Source organism: Ursus arctos, unplaced genomic scaffold (genome assembly GCF_023065955.2).
Source record: "Ursus arctos isolate Adak ecotype North America unplaced genomic scaffold, UrsArc2.0 scaffold_2, whole genome shotgun sequence".
NCBI classification, from domain to species: Eukaryota; Metazoa; Chordata; class Mammalia; order Carnivora; family Ursidae; genus Ursus; species Ursus arctos.
Window position 1 is genome coordinate 56,171,526 of NW_026622874.1, and position 27,356 is coordinate 56,198,881.

The following is a 27,356-nucleotide window of genomic DNA, read 5'->3' on the forward strand; positions in this document are numbered from 1 at the left end:
TGCCTCAGGGGAATATAGTGCCTCTCCCCCCAGCTTCCTGGCTTTTCAGGGAGACCCGTTCAGTTCCCTGCCCTAGACCCGTCACCCCCCATCCAAAAACCCGTGTGCAGAAGGCCTAGAACTTGAAGGACATGGTCCTTTGACACATGGATTCTGAGCACCTTCCCGCCAGGGCTCAAAACACTTCTAAGCCAGACTCTATTTATGCCACCTGTCTTCGAAGACAGAGCGTACAAAGATAGATGAGACAGGCGAGTTCAAACATTTGTTCAAGAGATCAGGGGCACCTGGGTGGCTCAGTTGTTAATCTGCCTTTGGCTCAGGGCGTGATCCCAGGGTCCTGGGATCGAGCCCCACATCAGACTCCTCCGCTGAGCCTGCTTCTCCCTCCCCCACTCCCCCTGCTTGTGTTCCCTCTCTCTCTGGCTCTCTCTCTCTCTGTCAAATAAATAAATAAAAATCTTCAAAAAGAAAAAAAAAAAAAAAAGAGGTCGGTCCAATCTCCCCGAACTGACCCAGGCTGTTCAGCCATCTTTCAACAAAAGGATCCAGGGTAGAATTCCTGCCGCCTTTATGTTGGTGTCTTCATCTGAGAAGATGCTAGAAGTGTAAAACACCAGGGCTGGTTAGATCCTGAAGTTTAGTGACTACCCTAGAGAGTGTTCACGTGAGTTACGGAGGTGGGCGAAAGTAAAGAAAATCAAAAGCCCTAAGCTTAAGTTAGCCTACAAATAAAGACTGCTAAAGAAACAATGGAATTTGCTTTTTGGAAGTCCAAAACATCTGTGCAGGGTGCATCCAGCCGTATGAAAAGCAGTGATTACATGACCTCTGATGGTTCCTCGACAACCCTGGCAATTCGTGTTTTCGTTCTCCTTAAGCCAAATTGCCTACACCGTTCTGGATGATTTGCAGCATTTGGAGAACTTCCTAAAAACGGCGATCATTTCCTCTCTTACCTCTTTTACTCCTCCAACACCCGGTTAAGAGCTACCTACCCTCGGGGTGTCTGGGTGGCTCAGTCGTTAAGCGTCTGCCTTCAGCTCACGTCATGATCCCAGGGTCTTGGGATCAAGCCCCGCATTGGGCTCCCCGCTCAGCAGGAAGCCTGCTTCTCCTGCTCCCACTCCCCCAGCTTGTGTTCCCTCTCTCACTCTCTCTCTGTGTCAAAAAAATAAATAAATAGAATCTTTAAAAAAAAAAAAAAAAAGAGCTACTGACCCTCACCGAGGGCCCTGCAGGGGGCAGGTGCACAGGACATCGACAGGGGCATTGGTTCAAGTCCAGCTGAACAGATCCCTGTTCCCTCCCTGCCGTGGTCTAGGGCAAGTAGCTTAACCTCACGAAGACTCACTTTCCTCCTCTTCAACAGACATTACATGGCAACACACATAAGCAGCAAGGTTTTGAGGTTTCAGATAATGTATATAATCTTGGCGCATAATAAGTACTCAAAATGTAGTTACGTCCACTATGCTATTGGCCAAGGCCAATTAGTGGGCGCTGGAGTTACAGACCAGAACCTGCCCCAGTCAGTCTGTGAGAGGCAGCCTGGGGCAAAGGAGAGGACCATTTTAGAGGGTCTTTCCTTGGAAACATGTCTCTATGGGCTTCCTCCTGGACCTGGGATGAGGCAGGAGAGCGAAAGAGGGTTCTTAGGCAAACTGATGAAACACACCAGATTTCTTAATGCCAGACACACGTCCAAGAGATCAAAGGATACAGGACCGATTGAGCAAGTATTGATTGATTACCTTGGGTTGTGGGCATTTATGAAACAAGAGAGATGCACCGTGGGATTCCAAGGTTAGCCAGGCGCCCTGGCCATGTGGGATCTGGTGTCTTCACAGAAGCAGAGAAGGGGCAGCCACTCAGATAGCAAGATTCCTGTGCAGAGGACAACCGCACTGGCCCTAAGTCAGGTTCCCTGTGCCTGTCCCCACCTCCACCTCCGGCTCCCACTCAGCTAAAGCCACGTTCAGCAGCAGCAGGAATAGCTTCCACGCGGCGAGGTGGTTCTCCCCTGGCACGTCCCCTGGTCAGCCACCTTGACAGAGAAGGCGGAGGGAGTCTTCTGCCAGCTCGCTTCATCTGTGCTGACTGCTGGCCCCTGCCCCGGCAGGGTTTCGGGCTCCGCTTCCTCTTGCCCTGGGGACCTGGGGACGAAACGCTGGCTCTCTTCTTCTCACCAGGCCTTTGCAATGCCTTCCTCCTGCCTAGGGGAGAAGCTGGCTTCTTGGAGGGGCCTTTCTGAGATGAGGCCCGGTCTGGGCTGAAGGCTAAAGTTACACTGGATAATTTTCTAGCCGCCTTCTCCGACCGCTCCTTGAGCAGGTCCAAGACTGTCTCTGCGAAACAAATATTTATGCAGTGAGAAACAGAAATCCTGGAAAGTCACTCTAAGGGAAACAGCACCCAGGATACCTATGACTCCCTTTTTTCAGGGGCGCCTGGCTGGCTCCGTGGTAGATACGTGACTCCTGATCTCAGGGTTGCAAGCTCAAGCCCCATGACTGGCCTTGATCTAAATATGTTACTTTTTTAATAGGGTCACTCCAGTGATCCATGGTTCTGGAATAGTTCCCTTAAGACAGTCTCCCTCCTCTATCAGCCCTTCCTGAATCCCCACCCTGCCTCTGCTCACTCCAGGGGCCCCTCGGTCCCCTGGGCATCCTTCTCTACCAGAACCTCGGTGCTCTATCTATTTCTTCATTTGCCTGCACTGCATTTGACTCTGAGCTCCTACAGGTCAGGTTCACGGCTGTAGCCCCAGGGATTAGCACAGTGACCGCTGCAAACTCAGGGCTAAACGAACAGTGCCCAGTGAAGAACGGATGCATGGACAGAGGGCAACGGGTCTCTGCAGAAGCACGTGCCGCTCGGCGTGCAGACTCCGGTATACGGAGACGTACACACAGAGCCACAGTTACAGTCCTCATCCAGAGCATAAGCCTTCGCGGGAACAGACCTCCCGCCCTGGGAGGACTGCAGCGTGCTTGCAGAGGGCACCGTGCCAGCGCCTCGATGCCGGGGCCTGAGGCTGGGACAGAGACGGACTCACGGGCGAGCGGCCTGAACTGGACCCGCTTGCTCTTGGTTTTCACCGGCAGTGGCTCGTACTTGCACTTGCCAGGGGGTGCTCGCCTAAAAACAGAGAGAGAAAGTGAGGACACCAGATTCTGAAGACGGGACCAGGAAGTCAAGGTCACACATTTGCAAGAGTTGGATTCAGCTCTCCTTTATCCATGGGGATGGGACAGAGGGAGTAGGAAATACGTGATGAGCTCAGAGAGGACAAAGAACAGGGACACGGTAGGCTCTTGCGACAGAGTAGTGAGGGGGGCAGGGGCACGGGTATGGTGATAGAATTGGGTGCAAACTCTGGGGACCACGGGCAAGTAATCCTTGCTAAGCATCAGTTTCCACATTGATAAAAAAGAAAAAGTAATAGTACCCATCCTTGCAGGAATAAATAAGAGCTGTGTGGGGCGCCTGGCTGGCTCAGTCGAGTGACCAACTCTTGATTTCAGCTCAGGTCATGATCTCAGGGTCCTAGGATAGAGCCCCGCGTCGGGCTCCCTGCTCAGCGGGGAGTCTGCTCAAAGACTCTCTCGCTCTCTCCCTCCACCCCTCCCCACACACACATGCATGCGCACTCTCTCTCTGAAATAAATGAATACATCTTAAAAAAATAATAAAAATAAAAATAAGAGCTGTGTACTCGATATACCATAAAGTGACTGAGAAGTCAGTTCTAAAATTATTTTTTAAAGATTTAGAAAACGACACTTAGAACAGTGCCCCACAGATGATGATGACGATGATGATGATGATGACGGTGATGGTGGGGGTTCCCTTTAAAGAGAATCCCGTCAAGAACTCACGGCACAGCCCCTGAAGGACCGCCAGCCTCTCTGCCTACTAGAAAAAGATTTCCATGACTGCTGTCTCCTGGGTGCATCTTCTGAAATAAAACAGACCCTGGAGACTAGGACACTTGCTATTCAGAGCAGAGATGGAACTTTCCAGCCAGTCCCCACTGCCTCCTTCTCTGCCTCCCTTGCTTCGGCTCTGTCTCTCCTTGCTACCGCCCTCATCCCAGGTGGAAAAAAAGTAATTCTCTTTATTTCACAGACACTTGCCTAGTGCTTACACACTGCACGAATACTTCATAAGCATAACTCACTGAGACCTCACGATAACCTTGTGCGGTAGGTGCCGTGATGATCCCCATTTTACAGAGGGGAAACTGAGGCACACAAAGATTAAGAAACAGATGCAAGGTCACACAGCTGGTCAGTAGCAAAGTCAAGTTTCCAACCCAGGCTCCAGGGTCTGTAACTCGCAAGGAAGGGCAAGAAGAAAAGATGGAAGGAAGGAAAAAAAAAAAAGTCACACGGCAATAAACCATCTGCTCCTCAGAAAGCTGGCCTAGGTGCCTTCAGCGCAAGACAGGCTGACGACGCAGGCAGAGTGAATCTGGATCCACTGCTGGGGAAGCTCTGAACGTCAGTCCAGGTCCACACGATGATGGCCGGAGAGAGAGATGCCGAAGACTCTGCTCCCCGGAGCTCGGTGTCCCTACCCCGGGCCCCCTCTGGCTAGCCCCCCTCAGGCAAGTACCTTCACCTGGCCAAGCTCAGCTGGCTTCCCTGTAGGGTGAGGGTATGAGCCTGTCCCCCTGGGATCTGTCAGCACTAAACGACAGCCCAGCTGCTCAGTGCCCAGCACAGTGCCTGGCACACAGCGACAACGCCATGAACGTCAACCTGAGAGGCAGGTGAGCGAGCAGGGATGTCATCCGGGTGCGCTGGCATTACAGCTGTTCTACGGCTGCTCTTCTGAGAGAGGGGAGCTCAATTATCCCCTAGCCAAGCCAGGAAAGTGTCAAAGGAAAGACAAAGCGATTCACGCAGGGAAGAGCAGAACTCCCACCCAGCCATTATCTGCCACCTGAGGCACTTGAACCGGGTGCTGGGTCTGCTCCCCTCAAGCACGGGCAATATGCAGACCGGGCAGCGAAGCCAGCCCAGTAGCTAATTCGCCCCTTAGCAACCCTGCAGGTGCCACTCAGAGAGCACCTCAGGCACGGCCTCAGGGACGGAGTGTCTTCCAGGAACTCCCGAGAACACGGAGGCCACGAGCCTGCTGCCAAATGGGGCGCACGGGGCCTGGCTCCCGAGCCCTGATCCACACACAGCTGTGCCCGTGGCCCAATGTCGTCTGAACACCACCCCAGGTAGGAGCAATGTGGCCTCACAGGGAGGTTTTCCTCTGTGGGTCTGTCTTCAAGCTGATTCACGGGGGAGCCTTTCTTGCTTGGGGGCAGAATCCTGAGAGAAATCCAGGCACTGCCCCAGGCCCTCAGGCTGGATACCCGCTTCACCCTCCCAGCAGGGCACGAACCACACGCAGACACCCTCACAGATGGAAAGCTGTCCTGTGGCCTTTGTCCCGGCAGCTGGTGAGCCTCTGAGGTCAGCAAAGAGCAGAAGTAAGCAGTATGGAACTGTTGGCCACTGAATATTGCCACTGAATTCCAGAGAGGGTCAGGTGGAGACACGAAGAAATCCATTTAAGATATTTGCCGAGACCCCCTTACACTGTCGGTGGGAATGCAGGCTGCTGCAGCCGCTCTGGAGAACAGTATGGAGCTTCCTCAAGAAGTTGAAAATAGAGCTACCCTACGACCCAGCAATTGCACTACTAGGTATTTACCCCAAAGATATAGGTGTAGTGATCCAAGGGGCACCTGCACCCCAATGTTTATCGCAGCAACGTACACAAGAGCCAAACTATGGAAAGAGCCCAGATGTCCATCAACAGAGGAATGGATAAAGAAGATGCAGTCTATATATACAATGGAATACTACTCAGCCATCAAAAAAATGAAATCTTGCCATTTGCAACGACGTGGATGGAGCTAGAGGGTATTATGCTAACCAGATAGGTCAATTACAGAAAGACAGTTATCATATGATCTCACTCATATGTGGAATTTAAGAAACAAAACAGGAGCATAGGGGAAGGGAGGGGAAAATAAAACAAGATGAAATCAGAGAGGAAAACTCTTAACTCTAGGAAACAAACAGGGTTACTGGAGGGAGGTGGGGGAGGGGGTAAATGAGCTATGGGCATTAAGGAGGGCACGTGATGGAATGAGCACTGGGTATTATGTAAGACTGATGAATCACTGACCTCTGAAACTAATAATTCACTTTATGTTAATTAACTGAATTTAAATAAAAAATGTCTTAAAAAGGGGCGCCTGGGTGGCTGTCATTAGGTGTCTGCCTTCGGCTCAGGTCATGATCCCGGGGTCCTGGGATCAAGCCCCACATCAGGCTCCCTGCTTGGCTGGAAGCCTGCTTCTCCCTTCCCACTCCCCCTGCTTGTGTTCCCTCTCTTGCTATCTCTCTCTCCGTCAAATAAAAAAAAAAATCTTAAAAAAAAATTTTTTTTAATTAAAAATTAAAAATAAATTAAAAAATAAATAAATTGTCCCAAATTTGGCCGGTAGGAGCCCTTCAAAGCTGGCTCCTGCAGAAAAGAATAATCATAATAATATAAATAAATAAATAAATAAATAAACAAACAAACAAACAAATATTTGCCTGGGACCTTGAAACCTCAACCAAACCCAGGGGAGAGGGCAACAGTACTTACTCAGGTGGTCGGAACTATACACCCATTGTCAGATGATCCCAGAGACAGAAGTTTCCAGAAGCATATTTTTAAAAATAAATAAAACAGGAGCCACAGGTCTAGACTAGTCATCCAAGAAAGGCTCAAGATCCTCCTTTCCCACCACAAAGAGACAATTTCCCAAATATTTCATAATCCCTAGACCCACAGCCCTACACATTTATTTGCCCAATCTGCTTTTTTTTATCTACATTACAGATTTGCTTCATTGATAATTTCTGGAAATTCCTAGGAAGTCAGGACTGTTTTTATGATCTGCCATGAAGATATATGGATGCACCTAAGAAGAAAATGAGACCAAAGCTCACCTCGATGGGTCAACAAATTTGTAGATCGATCCTTGCGGTGCATAGGCGCTGGGGTAGGCAGTGGCCAGGAAATAGAGCTCCCCTGGGGAAACGGGGACAGGCGATCAGTAGCACGGCCGAGACAGAGCTGAATGAACAGAAACTCTCGACATGGGGTTAGAGCCCTGAAATGCAGTGAGCCCCAGGAAGGGAACCCCAGGAAGGGAACCCCGGAACCCTAACTGACAGCTCGGCCTTCACTGGACTGTGAGCTCCTTATGGATAAAGCCTTTCTCTGACCCCCAAAGACTAGCTCAGAGTGCACCCCAACAGACGCGCGTTTCTGTTACGTTCAATGAACCAAACCGGCTTCATCTCTCTGCTCTCAGAAACTTTGCCTTAACGAATCTCCATTTCCTTCCCCACCTCTTCACTACCAATAAGGATTCTCTGAGAAACCCTGAAATAGCCATCTACAGGATAAGGACCATTTACCCATCACTTTTTTTTTTTTTTAAGATTTTATTTAATTATTTGAGAGAGAGAGAGCACTTGCACACGAGTGGGGGGAGGGCAGAGACAGAGGGAGAAGCAGGCTCCCCACTGAACAGGGAGCACGAAACTGGGCTTGATCCCAGGACCCTGAGATCATGACCTGAGCCGAAGGCAGATGCTTAACCGAATGAGCCACCCAGGCGCCCCCTTTCATTCTTTCTTAAGAAAGAGTTACCCTGTGCCTGTCACTTTCTGTTGCCCCTTACTGAGTCCACTGGCACCAATCCCCACTGCCCCTGCCTCACTTTTCCCTCCATGTGCACCTTCTTTCTTTGGTCCTTGGGTCCCTCGCTTCCCCAGACCCTCCCACACTTCCGGCTCTCCTCCTGGCCTTCTCCACACCTCCCAGAATCACCTCTACCCACGGTCTCCTTTCCCCGTTTGAACATTCTCTGCTCATGGCCACGACCTCATTCCACCTCTTCTCGCGGTTACCTGTGAGGGACAGGATAGGATGGGTTGACGAGCCCAACTTTGGAGCTGGCGTCATCTGACTTTGAATCCTGACAACACCAGTTGCTAGCTATGTTGTCTCGGGCAACCTCTGAAGCTTGTAACCGTCACGTTATTTATTAATTCATTTGTCAAATGGGGCTAATAATACCTCACATGATTATTTGGGATTAAATTAGAAAATAGTGGGGCGCCTGGGTGGCTCAGTCAGTTAAGCATCCAACTCCTGGTTTCAGCTCAGGTCATGATCTCAGGATTCTGAGATCGAGCCCCACGTTGGGCTCCGCACTCAGCGAGCAGGCTACTTGAGGATTCTCTCCCTTCCTCTCCCTCTGCTCCTCCCCGCATCTCTCAAATAAATAAATAAATCTTAAAAAAAAAAATAAGAAAGTGAAGATCGGCTATTACTCTTACCTTCTTATCTCTTTACGTCCTAACATTCGTGCCACTGCACTGAACGGGGCTCACTTGTATGCTCTCTCAACCTCATGGAAGTAAATGTCTACTAAATTGCTAATTGGAAAAGCCTCGAACTTCAGACAGCTCTGAGTTACTTCCACAACCTTCTTCCTTGAATTTGTGCAGGACAGCGATTAATGTTTGTCCCGTGCCAAACGTGAGGCCTCCGGTCTTCACGCAGCCCCCACACAGCTGCCTAATAAAGTCTGGATTTTGTGTACCCACAAACTATACTGTCATCTTGCCTGTAAGGGGTCTGAGACATCAGGACACATCCTACCCTAGAGCCAGTTTGCCTCCTCTGATTAGAAACCCTGTTAGATAAACGAAGGGTCTACCAAGTGTTATATACGGGATGCCATCAGGCAGGAGCCCCTCTAGACCCTGCAAAGAATTCCCGCTCTAATTGAAAACCCCACATTGTGGCATCGTCCCCCTACAACCCCAGTTTACTCAAATTATATGTCCTAAACACGCTATAGACTTCCCATTGTATTTTTAGGGGAAAACAATGATAGAAGCGAATGCCATCTGTCATGTCCAACTGACAATTTTAAAAATGTATTTTAGGACCAAAAAAGACTACCCCAAAAAACTGTAACATGCCATGTAAAACAAAATGCATGTGATGTAAATTTAGTGCAAGCATTAGTACTTTGACCGGCCCTCTTGAGAATGTGACTGATGTTCAGAAATCCATCCCATCGGGACCCACCCAGCGATGGGCTGCCCCACGCCCGCGCCTCCCTCCACAGTCACTCATGCCAGCTGTCAGCTAGAAAAGCCTGGAAGTACTGGAGGTTCAACCAAAAATGACGTGTCTCTGGCTGGTGACTGATAACAAAATAATGAAATACTCAGATCTAAAAATATGTCCGTAAGTGGGAAAGGCTAGGACGTGAGCAGAAAATCTGAATCACTCTGTGCTAACACGGAAGAGCAAGCAACTCGGGAAAAAAATAACTTGCTTTGGGACACCTGGGGGGCTCAGCTGGTTAAGTGTCTGCCTTCAGCTCAGGTCATGATCCCAGAGTCCTGGGATGGAGCCCTGCATCGGGCTCCCTGCTCAGCGGAGAGCCTGCTTCTCTCTCTCCTCCCCACTTATGCTCTGTCGCTATCTCTGTCTCTCTCTCAAATAAATAAATAAAATCTTTAAAAAAAAAGAAAAAAGAACTTGCCTTAAAAACAGCCTTCCTGGGTTTAGGGCCGTTTTGGGCAGTCTGGCTTGGGAACAACACCCTGGCAATTCCACTCGATAAAATTCAGCCAAGGACACTTAGTTTTGTTGGCCAGATGTACCGACTGGTATTTAAAGGATCCCTGTTTTCTCCTGCGAGAAGCCTGCAGGCACAGCAAACCAAACTACCCAAGTCAGGGTTTCTGACGCCTCCTGAAAAGAAGCAAGCCGCAGAGATGCAGGATACTGGGGCAGACCCGCCTCCGGGGCTCCAGCCTCCAGGCAGAGCGATCTCCAGCCTTGGAGGACTCCAGCCTCCCTGGGGCACCAGCCTGGGGGGCTCCACCAGGCCAGACGCCCCACCAGGCCTGTGGCTTTCACATCACCCTCTTTCCACAGAGCATCGTCCTGCCAGCCTATGGTTTCTCTCCTGTTTTCTATGTTCAGACTTCCACTTTGGAACTCACTTAGACTTCCTCTATTAAGAACACTTGAATTTTCTAAAATATCCTCTGTACCTCTAAAATATTCATCTCAAATGATAAGCTAGGAAAAGGTCCAGGAGCCGACTGGATTTCCGTACGCCTTGCTCAAGTGAAGGTCTGGCACGGCCGCCCCATGACTCAGAGCGGAAAGAAGCCCAGGACTGAGGAAACCGTCCAGGCTCTCTGGTTCACACTCACAGAGAAGCCCAGGTCTGGAAGGGGCCCTGAGAGACCATTTTATCCTCTCCCGAGACTCCGAGCAAGGCTACATGCAGGGCCAAGTAGCAACGAGGTCACAGGCCCTGTCCTCCTCGCAACATAAAATGTTATCTTTCAAAATGTAACATCACTTAGGTAAAGCTGAAATTAAAACTCCAGTTTCTGATTACAGAATTTGAGGCAATTTAGTAAAGCAGAGTCTCTGTCTCTCCTACATGCACACGTTTCGCGTTGCGATGCCCTTAATAAATGCCTCATCTGTCTAGCGAACAGCCTCCTACCTAGCTGTCTACCCACTTCCCAGGAAAGTTCTCAGGAAAGCTCTCCTGGCTCATTCATGGCACTTGCGTCACAGACTCCTGGTCTGTCTACCTTCTTCCCAGGAAACTTCTCAGGAAAGTTCTCCCTGGCTCACTCATGGCACTTGCGTCACAGACTCCTGGTAGGGTGAGGAAAGAGCGCAGCACGGTCGGGCGCTGATGACCAGAGGCGCTCCCTCCCAGGCAGCGCCAGGAGGACAAACACCAGTGTCCACCATGTCTGCCCCACTGCTGGCCCTGCCCACGCTCCTGGGATTGCAGACGAGGATCAAATCAAAGATGAGGACATGAATCTCCTTCATGGTCAAAAGACCGAAGGACTAAAGTGTAAACCCTGATTTGCCCCACACCGTGAGGTGTGGGCCTCAGTTGAGAAGGGGTAGGTTGGCATATTGGATCTGTTGCCTCACTGGCGGAATCAGCATAATCATTACATCATGGGAGTGTTGTAATAATCAAACAACATAAAAAAATGTAAAGTGCTTAAAACGGTATCCAGTACCTTATAAACGCTGCCTATGGGGCGCCTGGGTGGCTTAGTCAGTTAGGCGTCCGACTCTTGATTTTGGCTCAGGTCATGATCTCAGGGTCGTGAGACTAGGCCCCAAGTTGGGACTCTGTGCTGAGCGTGGAGCCTGCTTAAGATTCTCTCTCTCTCTCTCCTCTCCCTTTGCCCCTTCCCCTGCCGCACATTTTCCTTCTCTCTCTAAAAAAAAAAAAAATAACTAAATGGTAGTAAAAATAGAAGTGTAGTTGTTATTTAAATAACAATAATAGGGATGCCTGGTTGGCTCAGTCGGTTGAGCGACTGCCTTCAGCTCAGGTCATGATCCCGGAGTCCTGGGGTCAAGTCCCGCATCAGGCTCCCTGCTCAGTGGGGAGCTTGCCTCTCCCTCTGCCTGCCGCTCCCCCTGCTTGTGCGCTCTCTTTCTCTATCTGACAAATAAAAAAATAAAAACTTAAAAAAATAAAAAATAAAAATAAATAAATAACAATAATAGTAATAATAATTATTATAACAAATGATTAGTTCACGATGCCTGTGATGCTTTAAGTTCCAATAAGCAGAAACAGAGTAACTCTGGGTATGTGTTACCTGCTTCATCTTCAGCAAAAGAGATGATAAATTTGCTATAGGTGCTGATCAACCCTGGGAAGGCGCAGGACGCAGTGTTGCCCAGGCAGATGTCCCGTTTCTTCCATTTCTTGGTTCTTCTATCTTCCTGCAAAGCCATAAGTCGACTAGATAAAAAATAAAACCTTTATTATAGGAATCCATATTTTCACCGTGTGGGATATTTTTCTTCCTCCTCCAGGAGATCAACACCTAGCCTCTCCCTGGAATCAAAAAGCTGCATCAGAGATATCTTAGTCACCTGCTGGCCCTACATGGAGAAGCTCATCTTCTATTACAGGAGTCTAATGGGGGCCTGTGAAGGGTGCACCCCCACCAAAGACTAATCTAATTTCTGTGAGTTTGTGACCTTTGGCTCGGTGCTCAACTGGCTACGCCTCAGTTCCCTCATCTGTAAAATGAATTTACCACGGACAAAAGTTGCAAAGGTTAAGTAAGATAATATACGTGAACAGCTCCCCAGTGTGCCTGGCACATAGTAAGGGCTCAAAAACTGGTAGCCATGGGGCGCCTGGGTGGCATAGTGGTTAAGCGTCTGCCTTCAGCTCAGGGCGTGATCCTGGCGTTATGGGATCGAGCCCCACATCAGGCTCCTCCTCTATGAGCCTGCTTCTTCCTCTCCCACTCCCCCTGCTTGTGTTCCCTCTCTCGCTGGCTGTCTCTCTCTGTGTCAAATAAATAAATAAAATCTTTAAAAAAACAAACAAACTAGTAGCTATTTTTGTTATTATTACGTCTGTGTAGTAGCAGGTAGATGCTTCATATCCCTTTGTCATTTGACCTACAAGCAGGTTTTTAGAATAAAAAGAACAGGAAGATGGGTCAACTAGGGTGTCACATGAACCATTTTAGAGACACAGAGATGCTCAATCCCAGGTGCATGTGCTCTGACCGAGGATCACCGAATACCAGCCAAGTGAAAGGCGGACTTGGGTTAGTTGTAAATGGGTATTACAAACTTTAGGCAACCACTGAAAAAGAAAAAAAAAGTATAATTGACATGCTTAGAAAGGGAAGAAAATGGAATTCTATAGCGTGCTCAGTTAAATCCACAAAAGGCAGAAGAAGAGTGGAAGACAAAGCAGAACAAAGAACAAGGGCAACAAACAGAAAGCAGTCATAAATACGGCAGATATGAACCCAACTACGTCCACGACCATTTTGAAAGTTAATGGTCTAAATGCACTAATTAGAAGACACAAGAGATAATAGGGGCGCCTGGGTGGCTCAGTTGGTTAAGCCTCGGATTCTTGATTTTTGCCTCAGGTCATGATCTAAGGCTCCTGAGATCGAGCCCCATGTCGGCCTATGCTCAGCGTGGAGTCTGCTCGTCCCTCTCCCTCTGCTCCTTCCCCTGCTGTCTTTCTCTCTCTCGCTCACAAATGAATAAAATCTTTAACAAAAAAGAAGACAGAAGAAATAATAAACAAACAAATAAATAACAGAGATCACCAGAGTGGATCAAAAAACAAGACACTACTATACATTGTCTCCAAGAAAACTTTAGGCCTGGATGATTTCACCCGGAAGAAACATATAAAGAAGAAGTAACGCCTATTTTACACAAACTCTTCCAGACAACTGAAAAGGAGGAGACACTCTCCAACTCTTTCTATTAAAGCCTGCATTACCCTGATGCCAAAATCTGGCAAAGATATTCCAAGAAAGAAATCTGTTTCACGAACACAGATACAAAATTTTCCAACAACGTGTTAGCAACTGCAATCCAACAATATATTGAAAGGAAAATACATCATGACCAAGCGGTGTTTATTCTAGAAATGCAAGATGGCTTCAATGATTAAAAAGAAAAAATCAGTCAACGTAATTCACCATATTAAAAACTAAAAATGAGAAAACCACAGGATTCTCTCACTAGATGCAAAGATGCATTTGACAAAATATAACATCCATATTTAATACAAACTCTCAGTGAACTAAGAACGGAAGGAAGACGTCCTCGCCTGATAGACAGCCTGTAAAAACACCTGCAACTGACATCATACTCACTGGTGAAAATGGAAGCCTTCTATCCAACACTGTACTGAAGTTTAAGATGAAGCACTAAAGTCAGAAGAACAAGAGTAAAAGCCTTGCAGTTCAGGAAAAGAAAAAATATCTATATTTATAGATAAAATGATCCTTCACATAGACAACCCAGAAGAATCTATACACACACACACAAGCCGATAGAGCCAATAAGAGTTTGACAAGGTTGCCTGATACAAGCACAATACACACACACACACACACACACACACACACACTTAAATGCATATAATAAAACAAGTATATAATAAATATAAAATAAACATATAGTAAAAAACTGGAAACAGCCAAAACAGGAGAATACATGAAGACTTTGTGGTATATCCATACAACGGAATATTACAAAGCAATAAAAGAGAAAAACTACCCAAACATGTGACAACAGTGATGAATTTCACTGACATTATTGAATGAAAGAAGCCATACATATACCAAAAAAGAATACATACATATGATTCCATTTATATTAAGTTACAGAAGCAAACTTAATGTGTGATGGGAGTGGTTACCTCTGGCTGGTGTGCGTATGTGTGAGTGTGAGAGAGAAAGGGTGGTATTGACAGGATATAGGCAAAAAGGAACCTCCCAGAGTGATGGAAATGTTCTGCACCTTGACATAGCAACAAGTGTATCTACTGTAAAACTTTAGCCAACTGTGCTCTTAGAGATTGCATCTCACCACATGTGATTTATATCTCAATGAAAATGGTGAACTAAAAAAATATGAAAGGAGACATCAATCCCTTCTTACCCACTCACGAAGTCCCCAAAGATGTAGAGGCCATTGAGATTTGGGGATTCACATCCACGGTAGACATATCCTCCAGTGACTGACTTCCCCACTGCATGGCCGTAAGCATAGATTGGCAGAATGTCACCTGTCCAGGAACAAAGAGACTGTCACAGCTAAAAACTGAGACCTCCAGGTCACCGAGTGGCTCAGCTGATTAAGCATCTGACTTTTGTCTTTTTTTTTTTTTTAAGATTTTATTTATTTATCCGACAGAGATAGAGACAGCCAGCGAGAGAGGGAACACAAGCAGGGGGAGTGGGAGAGGAAGAAGCAGGCTCATAGCGGAGGAGCCCGATGTGGGACTCCATCCCAGAACGCCAGGATTGATCACGCCCTGAGTCGAAGGCAGACGCTTAACAACTGAGCCACCCAGGCACCCCAAGCATCTGACTTTTGATTTCAGCTCAGGTTATATATGATCTCAGGGTCATGAGATCGAACCCCCTGTCAGACTGAGCACGGAGCCTATTTGAGATTCCTTCTCCCCCCTGCTGCCATCCCCCCGCCCCCCGCAACCCCGCTCATGAAGCACATACACTTTCTTTCTCTCTCTCTCTCTTTTTTTTAAAGATTTTATTTATTTATTTGACAGAGAGAGACAGCCAGTGAGAGAGGGAACACAAGCAGGGGGAGTGGGAGAGGAAGAAACAGGCTCCCAACAGAGGAGCCTGATGCGGGGCTCGATCCCAGGACCCCGGGGTCACGCCCTGAGCTGAAGGCAGACGCTTAACAACTGAGCCACCCAGGCGCCCCTACACTTTCTCTCTCTTAAAAAAAAAAAAAAAAATTTAGAGATTTTCAAGCAGGAAGATGGGGACTTTCAAATGTAGTTGCCTAATTGAGTGGAGAACACTTTATCTCTTGGTCTTTGGTAGGGCAGGCAGCCAAGAGAATCACATTTATTTTTCTCAACAGACCAGCTACAATATTCGTGAGCTTCCCATTTGACTGGTCTCTGCAAGCAGAAAGGAAGCCAAAAATTCCCCCACCTATGAGGCAGTGACCTGGGAATCCACACACCTAAATGTATCCCCTAGGCTGACATGGCAGATACTCAGGTTTAAGGATTTGAAAAACTAACGAGGGTCTCTAAGACTCCTAACTTAGAGGACCAATCAAAGAGATTAAGCACTGCTGATAAAATGCAACTGAAAAGCACATCTTGATAACTGATATTTAGGGACTGTATATGGAATGTACCACCTGACTGTATATGGAATGTCCTTTCAGTGGGCGGTTCCAATTGGAAATAAATTAGAAACCTATAGCCACCATTTCTTCTGCTAGTGGTTCTCAAAACTGCATGCCTAAAAATCATGCGGGTAATTTTTCTAAAATGTAGATTCCTAGGTCAATCCCAGTGCCTGAACCCACCCAAGATCCAAATGCATCAGGTCCACAAGCACTACCGAATGTGTTTCTGGTGACAGTGGCTGGAGGGCCAACCTGAGAAGCACGATCCCACAGGACATAAATAAAGACACCAAGGGACCTGCAGGGCCAAACACTCTCAGGTCTCATTCCCCCACCTCTATCTCCCACCCCCTCAATTCATTCAAGAAATCACCCAGAGAACTTCTGACTTACCCAAAGAGGCATTATGACAAAGCTTTCTGTCATAACATTCAAAGCCTTCCTTGGCCCTCCAGCCATAATTGCCGCCTTTCACAATGATGTCAATTTCTTCAAACCTATTTTGTCCCACGTCCCCGCAGAAGATGCGGCCTCGGCCCCGGCGCGTGACGGGGTCCCCTCGGTCCACAGCACAGCGCCACATGTTTCTGACCCCATAGGCATAGACCTCAGGGTGCGCCCCTGGCTCCGCCACAAACGGATTGTCCGGGGGCACTCGGTATGGTCTGCCGTCTGCGCCTGCCCCGTTCACATCGATCCGTAACACTTTCCCCAGCAGGGAACTTCTGAAAGAAGGAAGCCAGGAAACAGGCGCAGGATGAATACCCAGAAATGCAATTGCCAGATCATTGGCTAGTTTTATCTGTAATGTTTTCGAAGCCTCTCCATACTGTTTTCCAGAGTAGCTCACTGTTTTGTATTCCCACCACCAGTACACGAAGGTCTCCACATCGTCAGCAACACTTGGCTGTCTTTTGTGTTTGGTTTTGCGGGGGGGAGGGGCGGGAGGGGGGGAGCCATCCTAATAGACAGGAGGTGGTATCTCATCACGGTTTTGATCTGCATTTCCCTGATGGTGAGTGACACCGTGCATCTTTCGTACACCTGTTGGACATTCGTTTACAAGATGAGTAAGTTCTAGAGATCTGCTGTACGCTGTCCCTATAATGAACAATATTGTATTTACACTTACAATTTTTCTTACACTTAAATTTTTTAAGAGGGTAGATTTCGTGTTAAGTATTCGAAATTTAAAACTAAATCAAATTATAAAATAGAAGATAAAATAAAACGGCACCAGACCAGAGACTGTCCAGGAGGACCTACCAACAGTCAATGCTAAATAACTGCTAGGAATCACTGGGAAGACAGGATTTTTTTATAGATATATACATGCATACACGAGATACATACACCAAGTCATGTCTATATGATAATATATATAGATATATAGGTATACAGATTTATGCAAAATGTTAAGACTTGCCAAGTTTTGGCTCAAGGAGAACTAGTAGGCAAAAGTTTCCTGGGATCCTGGCCCATATGACCCTGAGCAAGCAAGTTGCAGATTCAATTTTTAAAATGTTTTTGATGGGATGGTTTCTCTCAGGTTCGGTTTAACACTATGAATTTTTTTTTTTTTTTTTTGGAATATGAAACACTTCGTGAATGTGCGTGTCATCCCTGAGGAGAGGCCATGCTTATCTGTAACGTTCTGATTTAGTGTATGTCCAGCTGAAGCAAGCACTAGGACTATGGATTTTTAAAAGGAGTTGGTTGGTTTATTCGTCCTCAGAGAGTACTGTGGTCATAGAGAGAGCAGAGCTTTTAGCAAGCCTCTGCCAGAGAGTGTGGTCTCTGGGCCTCCGTTTCTTCCCATGTATAGCAGGGGGGAGAAACACTACCTCGCAGTGTGGTTGTGGTTTTAAGGGGTAAGTGAGTTACCTTGTGTGTAACAGGTGAGGCAATTCGTAACAGTCGGCCTTTGACAAATGTTGGCTCTTGAATACTTTTTGTAAAGATTTATTTATTTATGGGCACCTGGGTGGCTCAGTCGGTGAAGCATCTGCCTTCAGCTCAGGTCACGATCCCAGGGTCCTGGGATCGAGCCCCACATCGGGCTCCCTGCTCAGCGGGGAGCCTGCTTCTCCTTCTGCCTGCTGCTCCCCCTGCTTGTGCTCTCTCTCACACACACTCTCTCTCTCAAATAAATAAATAAAATCTTTTAAAAAAAAGATTTAGTTATTTATTTGAAGGGGGGGGCAGGGGCAGAGGGGGAGAGACAAGCAGACTCGCGACCTGAACCGAAATCAAGAGTGGGCCACTTAACCGACTGAGCCAGCCAGGCGCCCCTGTTAGCTCTTGATTATTGTAACGTCAATATTTTAACACTAGGGATAATGGCATTCCAGTGCTTGCTGGTACAAAGGGCAGAAGGATCATGTGACTTTTAGCTAGGTCAGCACAGCCCTCACTGGGCTCTCGCACCAGCTTGTCTGAGTTTGATTTCGTTTCTGCCACTTACTTGCTGTGTGGCCTTAGAAAGTTACTTTACTCCTCTGTGCCTCTATTTTCCCATCGGTGAAATGACTATCATAATACCTACACTGCATAGGAGTCATCCATTCCGTAAGTATTTCTGAAGTGACTCCTGTGCCAGGCCCTATTCCAGGTGCTGGGGATACATCAATTAACAAACGGATAAAAACTCCTGCCTTTGTGGGATGTTAGAATTACATTCTTGGGGCACCTGGGTGGCCCAGTTGGTGAAGCGTCCAACTCTTGGTTTCAGCTCGGGTAGTGAGATCAAGCCCCGAGACAGGCTCTACCCTCAGCGCGAAGTCTGCTAGAGTTTCTCTCTCCCTCTGCCTCTCCAGCTCGTGTTCTCTTTCTCCCTCTTGAATAAGTAACTAAGTAAATAAATAAAGAGAATTACATTCTTAAATACACACAAGGTATTCAGAACAGTACCTGACACACAGTAACCATTCACTACATATCACTCACTAACTACCTTCTCACATGTCTCCAGGGCCTAGCACAGTGCTGGTAATATCACTGAGTTGAACGGAAATGGATAAGATCTTGGTGTGGTAAATGTCCCGCTAGTATATACTGAACACTGAATTCGTCTCTCCGTAGCACTCTGACAGTTACACTGAGCACCCATAGTACTACTTACCAAAACACACTGTGCCTGAAATGTACAGGACAGGAAACCAATGTTCCTCGCACTTGCCTCAACAGAGAGGGCTACATTTTGCAGTTAAATGATTTGGGCTTGACCCCCTGTAGGCTCCATCTCAGCAAAAACATACAAGGGCTCACCCTAAAGGGACAGGGGCCCAGATCCATCCCGCTTACTTGTTCTGAGCATTTCCAAATCTGCCGAAGGGATCCCCAGCCTGTCCTCCATCCCCAGTGAATATATACAAGTAGCCGTCCACACCAAAAAGAATTTGTCCGCCATTATGATTTGAGGCTGGTTCGTCTATCTCCAAGATGACTCTGGAAGGAAAAGAAACCATGCATGAGGCTTTGGTAGAAGCTAAAACTGCATCCTCCTGAGACTCCCAGAAATGACTGGTCCAAGCCAGCCAAGATCTGCTTCGGAGTTTCCAAGAATCACAAAGCTTGGAGCACTAAGACACCCCTAGTTTCCCAGTATGACTCCTTCATGCATCATTTTTCTTTCCTATCATGATATCATGAGCTGGAGACACAGCCAGGGTAAAAATCACCCTTTTCTGGGCCTTACTCTCTGTTCTACCAGAACTCTTAATCCCTTCCTTTGAGCAACCCAGCAGGGGTTAATCTATCAGTTAGTTTTCCATGTTCTTTTCGATCCTCCAACCTGTCTGCTTGAGAAAAGGGAGACAAGGCAGAAAGGACAAGCAGGAAAAAAGGCAGAATGGTAGAGTGGAAAGACCATGAGCGTGGAGTCAGAATTAAGTCCTTCAGACCATGCATCCATACTCTATGGCCTTGTGCCACAGCTTCCTGTGAGGATAATTCCCGTGTTCAAGGCCAAGGGCCTGGAATCCAATGGCCACACAATAATCAGAGGCCACTATTATATTTAACATACTGATATTATTATCTATAATCATTTCCCAAACCATTACGGCTGCTGGCCATTGCTTACGCTATAAAAACAAGCAAGCATGGCTCTGATGAGTAAATATAAGGTGATGGCTATACCCCAGGAAGACCCCCCGACTCAAAAGTCTAACTTTCTGTCTCATTATTCAGTGATGACTCCTTGGTCTATATTATAAGCTCATGGCTCTAAAACCAGAAACATGTCCCTTTATCATCTCAAGGGACGGACTGACAATATTTGGGGTACAGGACAGAGTTACCCGTTCTCACGGGCATGTCTTACCTTTCTGATTTGGGGTCAGCTTTGTTGGCATCAGCCCGAGAAACCTTCATCTCACTAATCCGGATCTTTTCTACCTTCTTCTTGCCCAGACATGAGTAGTAAATATAGAACTTTCGGTTCCGGTGGAATTTGGGATGAAAAGCCAACCCCAAGAAGCCTCTCTCATCCCCTACCCAGGGAGTAGTCAACACGATATTCTTGAGGTCCAAAAACGGTTGTTCCAGGCGACTCCCATCAGGCAGATAGACCCATACCACTCCCACCTGCTCGGCCACAAAGAAGCGATGGGTGCCATCCCCAGCATGGACCATGGAGACGGGGTTCTTCAGCCCATTGGCCACCTCGGTCAGGCAGAGCTGCAGGCAGCCCTGGTGGTCCTCGGCCACCATACCCAGGTTGCGGTTGAGATGGTCATTCCTCAGGACATTAGGGAACCAATAGTCTTCGTCAGGAAGGTTGAGGGGGTGGAAGAAATGTGCGCCATCCTTTTCATGTGACCCGTGGAGGCGACGGTCATTGGTCAGTAGGGAGAAGGCAGAGCGGCAGTTAGAATGAAATTCAGAGCAGTAGTCAGAGCAGAAGTCAGGAAGGTCCCAGAGGTCCATCTGAGCGTTCTCAGCATCGTCGAGACGATCTGCATAGGGTGAGCACTCCTAGGAAACAAAAGGAGGCTTGATTCGTAGTCAGACTGGCCACACTGGGGCTGGTCCCAATTTCTGAGCAAGCAGAAGGAAAAATGGACTTGGAAAGAACCAGGATTCTGGAGTTTCCATGACCAACTACTGTAAAGTGCTTTTCTGGGACCCCAATTTTCTAGTCAGTGCTTCAGGACAGCAAAAGGGGAGAAATCTTTCATGTTCACTTTACTTCTTTAGCATTTTAACTTAGTTCTTGACACTTCAAGTTTTAGTAAGCGATTAATTTTTTTACAGAGTACCCGGGTGGCTCAGTCAGTTAAGCATCTGCCTTGGGCTCAGGTCATGATCCCAGGGTCCTGGGATTGAGCCCCCACATCAGGCTCCCGGCTCAGCGGGAAGCCTGCTTCTCCCTCTCCCTCTCCCCACCCCCCCTTCTACTCACACTCTCTCTCATATAAATAAATAAAATATTTTTTTTAAAAAGTACTAATTTCTCCACCTTTCCCTTTATTATAAATACTGTATCTATAAGATTTTATTTATTTAACCAAATCTGAAGCAATGTGGCAAAAATTTCACATTTGCTAAATCTGGGTATTGGATACACGTTGTTAATTATTTAATTTTCTGTGCTTTTCTGTCTGAAAACTATTTCTGTCTGAAATAGTTTACAATTAAAAACAAAATTACCAAACTGAACATGCAACGTATCACTCCCAGAGATTAGGCATCTAGTAATTTCTTCACTTACTTATTAAAGATATTCAAGTGCTTCATGTATACAAAGCCCCAGCCTGGGAGTTGCACGAATCTGAACCGTGGCTATGGGGCCACACCATGCTCTTTACACAAACACACAAGTTCTGCGTGCCAAGTACCCGCTACTCAGGGCTCCCTAGGGAACACGGGACATCGTAGGCAGACAACGGACTCCCAACAGTAATGAAAGATAGGCAACTGAGAGTAAGGAAGAAAGGCCAGTTTAAAGGGCACGCTTCGGGGCCTGGGACAGAACCCACTGGCCCAAGAACCCCCTTCTGATCACTGAACCCCCTCCCAGCAGCCACCAGAGCAGGACCATCCCAGTTTATCTGGGTTCCCGCCACCTAACAAAGGGGTAGCAGCACTTCTCAGGTGTGCTTGAGCTCCCCATTCACTCATTTCAACCCTGATGGCAGGTTGCAGCTCAAGCTCCTGGCTATTGGAAAGAGGGGAAGAAAGAGTCCTTCCAGAAGATTCAGTGTCTCTTCCTGGGTGCTCTGTTTCAGTTCAGGAGACCTGTCAGAGCTGCTGACAAGAAGCAAAATGAACTGCTCCGAGTCTCACGCCACTGGCCTGTCCACTCTGGAGGAGGGGAAAGAAGAGGGGAGACAGAAATCGGGATGAGCTACCAGGGAACAGAGGGGGCCCACTCTTAGGCAGAAACGTAGAGTCTGCACCGTTGCTTCGACTCAATTATCTCAGGATATCATTTCTCTACTTAAGGAAAGCAAGGCCCAGGAAGGGTCTTCCCTGTGGTGTCAGACACTGTTCTCTGTGCCGAGGACAGACAGCAAGAGGCAGCAAGGCTCTGTTCGAACAGGACGGACGCCTGGCCCGGGTCAGAACACCATGAAGTCAATGGGTCACTGCTGTTGGGACTCCGCCTTGGCGAGGTATGATCAAAAGGGCAGAAGACTTGGAGCTGGAGCCTCTCTAGATGTGTGTCCCAGCACTGCTGGACCTTAGACAAGTTCTTTAAAACTCCTGACTCCTCACCAGTAAAAACGGGATCATAATAACTTCTGCGGAATCACTGCAGGGAATGCACTAGATGTGTGTGGAAAGAAAGAAGAGGGGCTTGAGACTTTTAATAAACAGACTCATGTAGGTTATTCTGATGACTCAAATCCTTCAAACAGGGGAGCTGCTGAATTTGGCCTTCGGTAGAGAAAGTGGGAGGGCGGGGCGGGGAAGGGTGGAGACATTTTTACCAGAGGGCATCTCGGAAATTAACAGGCTTCGTGTTGCTCAGAAGAGCCCAGCTTCTGCCCTACGTGGTTATCCCAGAGTTAATTCTCCTGTGAACAGCTGAAGGTGCCGGAGGTAGGAGAGTCCAGCCCCGGGGAGATGCCATGCGGGTGGCTGGCTTTGTGTCGGGATCTGCGCTGTGCCCTGCAAATGGGGAGACGGGGCGGCCCGCGTGCTCGGCAGCGGTGGCAGCAGGAGAGCCCACTAGCTGTGCTGACACGCCCAGGAGGGTCTCAGATCACAGGTCGGCCTGGACTTCCTGCCTCTTCGCCCCCAGCACATTAGAGCACCCCTCCCCGTGGCAGCCTCTCTCAGCAGCTCTCCTCCAATGCGACTCTCGCCTGCACCCTGAGTCGGTGATGGGGGATGCCTGCCAGGGATGTGGAAATATTTTGGCTCTTGGAGAGCCGGGAGAAGCAGAACCTCTGAGAGTCATTGCCACCCAGCGGCTTGAAGCCCTGTCAGCCCAGCTCTAGAATACTGGGGAGAGCGCCCCCAACCGCCGCCACCACCATCACGCCAGACACACACACACACACCCGGCACAAATGACCCAGACGAGGATGGGCCCCAGCAGGTGCCACCACTCCCTCCGAGCCCCGTAACCGCCCCGTAACCACCGCAGCTGTGCATTGCTCCCAGGGCAGGGCAGGGGACCCAGACCACGCTGCTCGGAGAGCTCCATGGAGGACACCCACCTCCGCCTTCTGCCTGAGAAAGCACAGGGGTCAGCAGACCCCATGGGGAGACCTTTGGGTCTCCCAGTGGAAACCAAACCCAGCACCCCCTCACCTCCGCGTGCCCGTCCAGGGACCAGAGCTCTAAGGTGAGGCAGCTGCCCGTGAGCCTCTAAAGGGCTGGGTGCCCAAGGAGACCCCACCACCACCACCCCAAGACCCACAGCCACCAAGCCCAGCACCCCCACACTTTGCTAAGCTGGCTCCCTCACTGCCCTGCAGGGTCACGCCCAGGCCTACCTGGCAGAGGATGTCCTTAATGTAGCTCCCACACAGCTTGTGGCCCCTGAGGTCAAAGAAATCCATGACGACGCTGTACCGAGTAGCGAGGAGGTAGTCCTTGTGCTGGTCACAGCGGCCGAAGGCCTCGTAGTGTGAGCAAAACTCGAGGGGCGGTGAGGGCTGGAAGGGGGGCCCGTGATCCAGGCACTGGGAGTGTCCCTGCAGCAAGCCCACCTGGCCCAGCCAGAATGTAAGGCAGAGGTGGAAAATGCCAGAAGAGGTAGGGAGTCTGGGGGCCCAGCAGCTCAGACCACCCCCAGGAGTGGCTGTCCTCAGCATTTTGGGCTCCGGAACACTCAAGCTGCTGTGTTTGCTCAGGTTGGTTCCCCCGCTGGCCACTAGTTCCCTCCCTCCCCCCACCCCCTACTCTACCTCCAGGGTGTTTTCTTCCTTCCTTCTATCCCCACCCCCACAAGTTCCCGGAGGTGGTTTCTGAGCAGTGTCCCTTCTGCGGTCTGGGTAGCTAAGTGTCTCACGTGAAAACAGTGAGAGACGCATGTCCCCGTCCCCTCCAATGCCATCTAAACATGAAGCTGGTGCAAGTTCTGACCCCTCCTGTTGCGTTTTTGGGGGGGTGCATGGCTGCTTAGCAAAAGGTACAATGGTGTCAATGGCAAGCCTGCCGTGATTCATTAAAACTGCAAAGAATTCCTGCGGGGGGGAGGGGCGGGGGCAGGAAATTCACACTTTGTTTACGGTTTCTTCACTAGCCTGAAAGCCTGAGCTGCCCAGAGTCTCCCGGAGAGAGCATCACCTATCACACAGTCCCAGACCCGGGAATGTGAAAGGGCAAGATCGGGCGTCCCTGTAGTGCGGCACCAACGGGACTCCGGCGGGGCTCGGAGAAGCTGGAGGGGAGGTAGGGGGAGGCTGGGGAGCTGCACGGTCCCTGTGATCTGGAAAGGTCTATCCCGGCAATGGTAGATTGTGAATCTTGGCATCCACAGCAGGAGCAAGCAGAAAGGAGGGGGTGTGGCCTGGTGGAAACAGGGAGTCGCAAAGGGCTCCTGGAAGAGTGTCATCAGGAAGCACAGAACATCTGGGGTCTTTATTTTTGCCAAATCTGCACTTGCTCTCGGGGCACACCTCCTCACTTAGTATAACATTAGCATTTGAGAATGTGTTTCACTTTGTACATGTTCCTTGCACGTAACAGGCCTTTGGTAAATATTTCTTAAATGAGGGGCGCCTGGGTGGCTCAGTCTTAAGCGTCCAATTCTTGATTTCGGCTCAGGTCTTTGTCTCAGGGTTGTGAGATGGAGTCCCGCGTCAGGCTTGGGGCTGGGCTTGGTGCTAGGCGTGGAGTCTGCGTGAGATTCTCTCTCTCTCACGCACACAAGAAATGGGGACACCTGGGTGGCTCAGTTGGTGAAGTGTCTGCCTTCGGCTCAGGTCATGATCCCAGGGTCCTGGGATCGAGCCCCGCATCAGGCTCCCTGCTCATCGGGGAGCCTGCTTCACCCTCTCCCTCTGCCTGACACTCCCCTTGCTTGTACTATCTCTCTCTCTGTCAAAAAAATAAATAAATAAAATCTTTTAAAAAATAATAAATTAAAATATATATATATATATATATATATATATATATATATATAGTTCTTGAATGGGTGGATGAAGGACATGGAGTCCCAAACTCACACAACCCCTTTCCAGAGGCATGAACCTGGGCATCAGTCTGCAGAGGCATCAGGCAGGTTCCTGAGTTCACTTTCCTTCTGGTACTTTCCATGGTTCTACTCCACCCTGAAGTTTCCTTAGGGGCAAAAATTGCCCTTTGAAATGCAGATGAAATCAACCATTCTCCGCGTCTATGGCGGGCACCCGCTCACCACCCCAAATAGCCTTTCCCTGATGTCATCGAGAGGGCACAAGGAGGCTCCATCTAGTCGTGTGTGCTCACAATGCTGTGGATTATGAAGGCCCCCGATGGCACTCAAAATACAAACAAACACATTTTTATAACTAAGGGAAAAGTCAGGAGGGAGTGGTTAAGAATAATCAACAACACGGCCCTGTTTTCCCGTTTGTGCTGTTCAATATCATCCCTAATTGAACATTGCTTTTTAAAACGTAACACAGCATCCATGATTCACTGCTGACTGGGCTGTTTCCATGGGGTTGTTTGCTGAAAGTTAGATAATGTCATGGCTCTGGAAGCCTTGGGCGGGAGGAGTAACAAACACACATACGGACCAGCTTCAGCCAGAGGATTCACACACCGCTACCTTCTCACAAACGGGAGGTAACAGTCTGACCCCATGAGGCGTAAGAATGAGTGCATTCTCTCATTCCACGTGGGACCTGAAAGCACTTTTAGATCTTTTATTGACATTGATGTCTCAGTTTTCCCTTTGCCACAAAAATTGAGTTCAAAAGGAATGCCTCCTTCTTGGAAAATAATTCTTAATGACTGTGGTTAAAGAATTAGCACAGGGGCGCCTGGGTGGCTCAGTCGTTAAGCGTCGGCTTTCGGCTCAGGTCATGATCCTGGCATTCTGCGATTGACCCCTGCATCAGGCTCCTCCGCTGGGAGCCTGCTTCTTCCTCTCCCACTCCCCCTGCTTGTGTTCCCTCTCTCGCTGGCTGTGTCTCTCTCTGTCAAATAAATAAATAAAATCCTTAAAAAAAGAAAGAAAGAAAGAAAGAATTAGCACAGGGGCGCCTGGGTGGCTCAGTCAGTTGAGCACCTGACTCTTGGTTTCAGCTCAGGTCATGATCTCATGGATCGTGGGATCGAGCCCCAAGTCCTGCTCCCAGCCCCGTGGGAACTCTGCTTGTCTCCCTTTCTCCCTCTGTCCCTCTCCCCCACTTGTGCTCGCTCGAGCTCTCTCTCACTCTCTCTCGCTAAAATAAACAAATAAAATTTTTAAAAAACCAACTGATCCTTTAAAAAAAATTATAGCACAGCACTCAAAAAAGAAGGAAAGAGAAACAACAAAGACCTTGGACATAATAATTCCTATCCACCCAGGACAAATCAGATCTTACTGTTTTAGGCAAAGAGGGATTTCAAAATTAGTAGGAAAAGATCAGCCAGCAAGTCCCAACAGACATAGTGACAGCATAAATTTCTAATTATTAAAAGATGCAATATTTCAGATGGGACTACATAATATTTTAGATATAATTATATAATACATGAGATTATATAATAATTATGCAGTTATTAATTTTACCTTCGACATGCTATTATCATGCACAAAGCATTATGCTGAAAGAGGAACGTTTAACAGAAAACAGATGCACAAAATACACTTTTTCAAGGAGTTTATGCTCTGAGAAGAAAGGTTAAAATAAGAGTCCAAATAATACTAGGCAGATGATCTTAAGGTAACAGTGAGGAACAAACTTGCCACTAGGAATCCCCAGGAGGGGGAGAGGGCATCAGGTTGGAGTGGCTAAGAGAATCCTAATGAGGGTTGGCCAGGGTGTTCAGACAAGGTACACGTAGAGAAGACCAGGAAACAAGTTTTGACCCTTCGATCAGTTTAGGAGATAACTCTGAACTACAAGCTGGGACCAGACAGGGTATCT

General features: G+C 48.3%; 1 protein-coding gene across 2 annotated transcripts in view; it reads right to left on the reverse strand.

Annotated features, from left to right (window-relative positions):
* Window positions 1-1,404: 1,404 nt before the first annotated feature.
* HHIPL2 (HHIP like 2) overlaps window positions 1,405-27,356 on the reverse strand; it is a 30,981-nt gene continuing 5,029 nt past the window's right edge. The window contains exons 2-10 of one of the 2 annotated variants that reach the window (XM_048225349.2): window positions 23,781-23,996; window positions 20,156-20,808; window positions 19,135-19,278; window positions 16,225-16,556; window positions 14,596-14,722; window positions 11,757-11,902; window positions 7,014-7,095; window positions 3,062-3,144; window positions 1,405-2,348 (exon numbers count right to left, since the gene is read on the reverse strand). In XM_048225349.2, coding sequence (XP_048081306.1) covers window positions 1,963-2,348; window positions 3,062-3,144; window positions 7,014-7,095; window positions 11,757-11,902; window positions 14,596-14,722; window positions 16,225-16,556; window positions 19,135-19,278; window positions 20,156-20,808; window positions 23,781-23,846 — 2,019 coding nt within the window. In that variant the 5' untranslated portion in view covers window positions 23,847-23,996 and the 3' untranslated portion in view covers window positions 1,405-1,962. Of the gene's footprint in view, window positions 2,349-3,061; window positions 3,145-7,013; window positions 7,096-11,756; window positions 11,903-14,595; window positions 14,723-16,224; window positions 16,557-19,134; window positions 19,279-20,155; window positions 20,809-23,780; window positions 24,158-27,356 lie in introns of those variants that run through there. The other variant, XM_026517289.4, reaches the window with a different exon arrangement.